Source organism: Myotis brandtii, unplaced genomic scaffold, assembly GCF_000412655.1.
Source record: "Myotis brandtii unplaced genomic scaffold, ASM41265v1 scaffold486, whole genome shotgun sequence".
Classification (NCBI taxonomy): Eukaryota; Metazoa; Chordata; class Mammalia; order Chiroptera; family Vespertilionidae; genus Myotis; species Myotis brandtii.
This window is the reverse complement of record NW_005368569.1, coordinates 2,083,420-2,086,111: the sequence shown is the minus strand read 5'-3', so window position 1 is coordinate 2,086,111 and position 2,692 is coordinate 2,083,420. Positions and strand designations below refer to the sequence as shown.

General features: G+C 44.9%; 1 protein-coding gene across 1 annotated transcript in view; it reads right to left on the bottom strand.

The window, feature by feature from the left end:
- LOC102250657 (cadherin-1) overlaps positions 1-2,062 on the bottom strand; it is a 5,911-nt gene extending 3,849 nt beyond the window's left edge. Inside the window, exon 1 of the mRNA XM_005876469.2 lies at positions 1,802-2,062. Coding sequence (XP_005876531.1) covers positions 1,802-1,954 — 153 coding nt within the window. The 5' untranslated portion in view covers positions 1,955-2,062. The remainder of the gene's footprint in view (positions 1-1,801) is intronic.
- Positions 2,063-2,692: the final 630 nt, after the last annotated feature.

Below are 2,692 nucleotides of genomic sequence, written 5' to 3'. Positions count from 1 at the left end.
ATATATATATAAATTTTATATCCAGCAATTTACCCTAGTGAAGTATTGTATTTCCTATACTACGCTTGCTGCTATGGGTGACCGTGAGGCCAAGTTGTAGCCAATGAGATATAAGCAGAAGTGTTGCCTGAGAATTCCACAAAGGCTTCTTAAGGAGGCAGCCAGACAAGTAAGCGATGCATCTTGCTACCTCCTCCCTTTCTTCTTGTCACCTGGAATAAAGCTGTGACTGCTGGAGCTCTAGCAGCCCTCTTGGATCATGAGGTGTCCTTGAGGCTTGAAGCCATGTACTGTGGATGACAGAACAGAAAGGAAAGGAGGAAGCTGGGCTCCGGATGGCTGTGGGCTCTCCATACCAGCCACAATTTACCTTTACCTTGGTTTTCCTTCACTGGAAAGAGAAATACTGTATTTTGAGTAAGCCACTGTGATTTGTGTTTTTCTATAACATGTATTTGAACCTAGTCACAATCAGCAGACATGGAGGCAGAGGCAACGTTGGCAAAGGTGGGGAGGAAAGGTTGAAAAAAACAAGTTCAAAACTGTCTTTGTTCATAAGAGGCTTTCAGGCATAGCTGCCCAGCAAGAACCCACCGTGCTGAACTTACATGAATGACAGAGTCCATTGAGGACTTGAGTCAGGGACCTATGTTAATATAATTCTGCCAAGTCCCTCATTTTTCTGGCCGGTCCAATTACACCGGGATGATAAATTTCAATCTGTCAGGACTGTCAAGTCCCCTGAATCTCAGGAGTCTTTGGAGAGAAGACCAGGAGCCAGCCGGAGAGGCCTTGGCATGTAGAACCCACTCCACACTTCCAAGGCGGTAGCAGAATGCAACTAGAATGCTCCCCAGAGAGACGTTTCGGTAGGAAGCGCCATGGGAGCACTTTAGAAACTGGCAAAGGCATTTGGCTTTGGCTAACAATTCCCAGAAACATTCTTGCCAAGGACCTGGACAGACATACGTCCTTCCATTCATGGCTGGTCCACCTGTTTGTCCACTGAATAGTTACTGGCCTCCTGGTATGTGCCAGACGGAGGGCCAGGCACTGCCATATAATGGGGAAGGATCTTGTGTAGATTACAGTCCAATGAGGCAAAGGCTTCCCACCGACTCTTCCCTTTCTTTGCCAAGACCCTCTCCACTAGCAACACAAAGAGCAAATGATGAGAGTATTGACCTCTCACTCATTCTTCCTCCAGGAAAGGAGTGATAGGGACAGTTTACAATTACTGAGTACTTATTATATGCCGAGCGTGGTTCTAACATTTCATGTGTATTAACCCATGCAGTTATTATTATCTCCATTTTACAGATAAGGACATTCAAGCACTAACAGATTAAATAACACACCCCTCCCGCATTTACTCAGGTAGTAAATTCAATCCCAGACAAGTCCATGCCCTTATCCACACTATTCTACTCAACCTGCAGAAATAAAGATAATGGCATCTTGCCACCATTCCACCTAATCCCTCTCTACCCAAAAGCAAAAAAAAAAAAAAAATCCCCAACAAAAGTTAGTTCAGTTCAACCGATGGTTCTCAACTGGGGACTATTTTGTTCCCCAGGGGACACTGGCAGTGTCTGGAGACACTTTGGTTGTCACAGCTTTGGGGGTGCAATTAGCAACTAATGGGTAAAGACATGGGATGCTGATAGACAGCACGCAGTGCACGGGACGCAGCACAACAAAAGATTACCCAGCCCCAAATCTGCATGGTGCCAAGTAGCGAACCCCACCTTAGGAAGCAAACTAAAACAATAGTGAACGTTTAAGAAACACTGCAACATACATGGTGGTGGTGGTGGTGGTGGTGGTGCTGGTGGTGGTCATGCACTGCTGCCTTCAGCGTCACTTTGGTGGAGAGCTTCTTGCGGGCAGAGTCCCAGGCGTGAACACGGAAACTCATCTCTGGATTATGCAGCTGTAAAGGCCGTTTGACCATCAGCACCCCATCCGTGCCCACTCTGAATCTGGTGTCATCAGAAACATAGATGGTCCTTGGTTGGCCGGTGCATCCCTCAAAACTCACTGCAGGGCATAAATAACAGCGATTAAGAAATGGGGCAGATTTAAAAACAAGCGCGTTCCTTCTCTAAAAAGCAAACTGGACTCACCTACCAAAAGCCTAAGGCACACAAATTAAGCACAAGCAAAACAAACCATCGTCTGGTGACAGGACCGCAAAGACAGAGCAGTTTGATAGCATCATCCCGCTCTTCACAGTTAGAGGGCGACTGTTTCCTGTGGTCTGCTTTTGTTCTCATCTCCTTGTAAAGTGAAACAAGTAACCTGTCTAGCAAGTAACTTCTGCTTTTCGATAACAACGAAAAGGGGCTTCTCCTTTTCAGATACTCTCCACAATATGAAAACAGCCCCCTAAAATAATGGAAACAGAACATCTATTGAAGTCAAAAGCTAGAGAGCATGGTACAGTCAGATACTGTGGATAGACCACAGAAATAATAGCAACTCCCTACTAAGGTTGTTTTAAGATACACAGAACAGTGTCTGGCACAGAAACACTATATAAAATTTAAATACTATACTTAATTTTTTTATTTTTTTAAATATATTTTATTGATTTTTTACAGAGAGGAAGGGAGAGAGAGAGTTAGAAACATGGATGAGAGAGAACCATCGATCAGCTGCCTCCTGCACATCTCCTACAGGGGATGTGCCC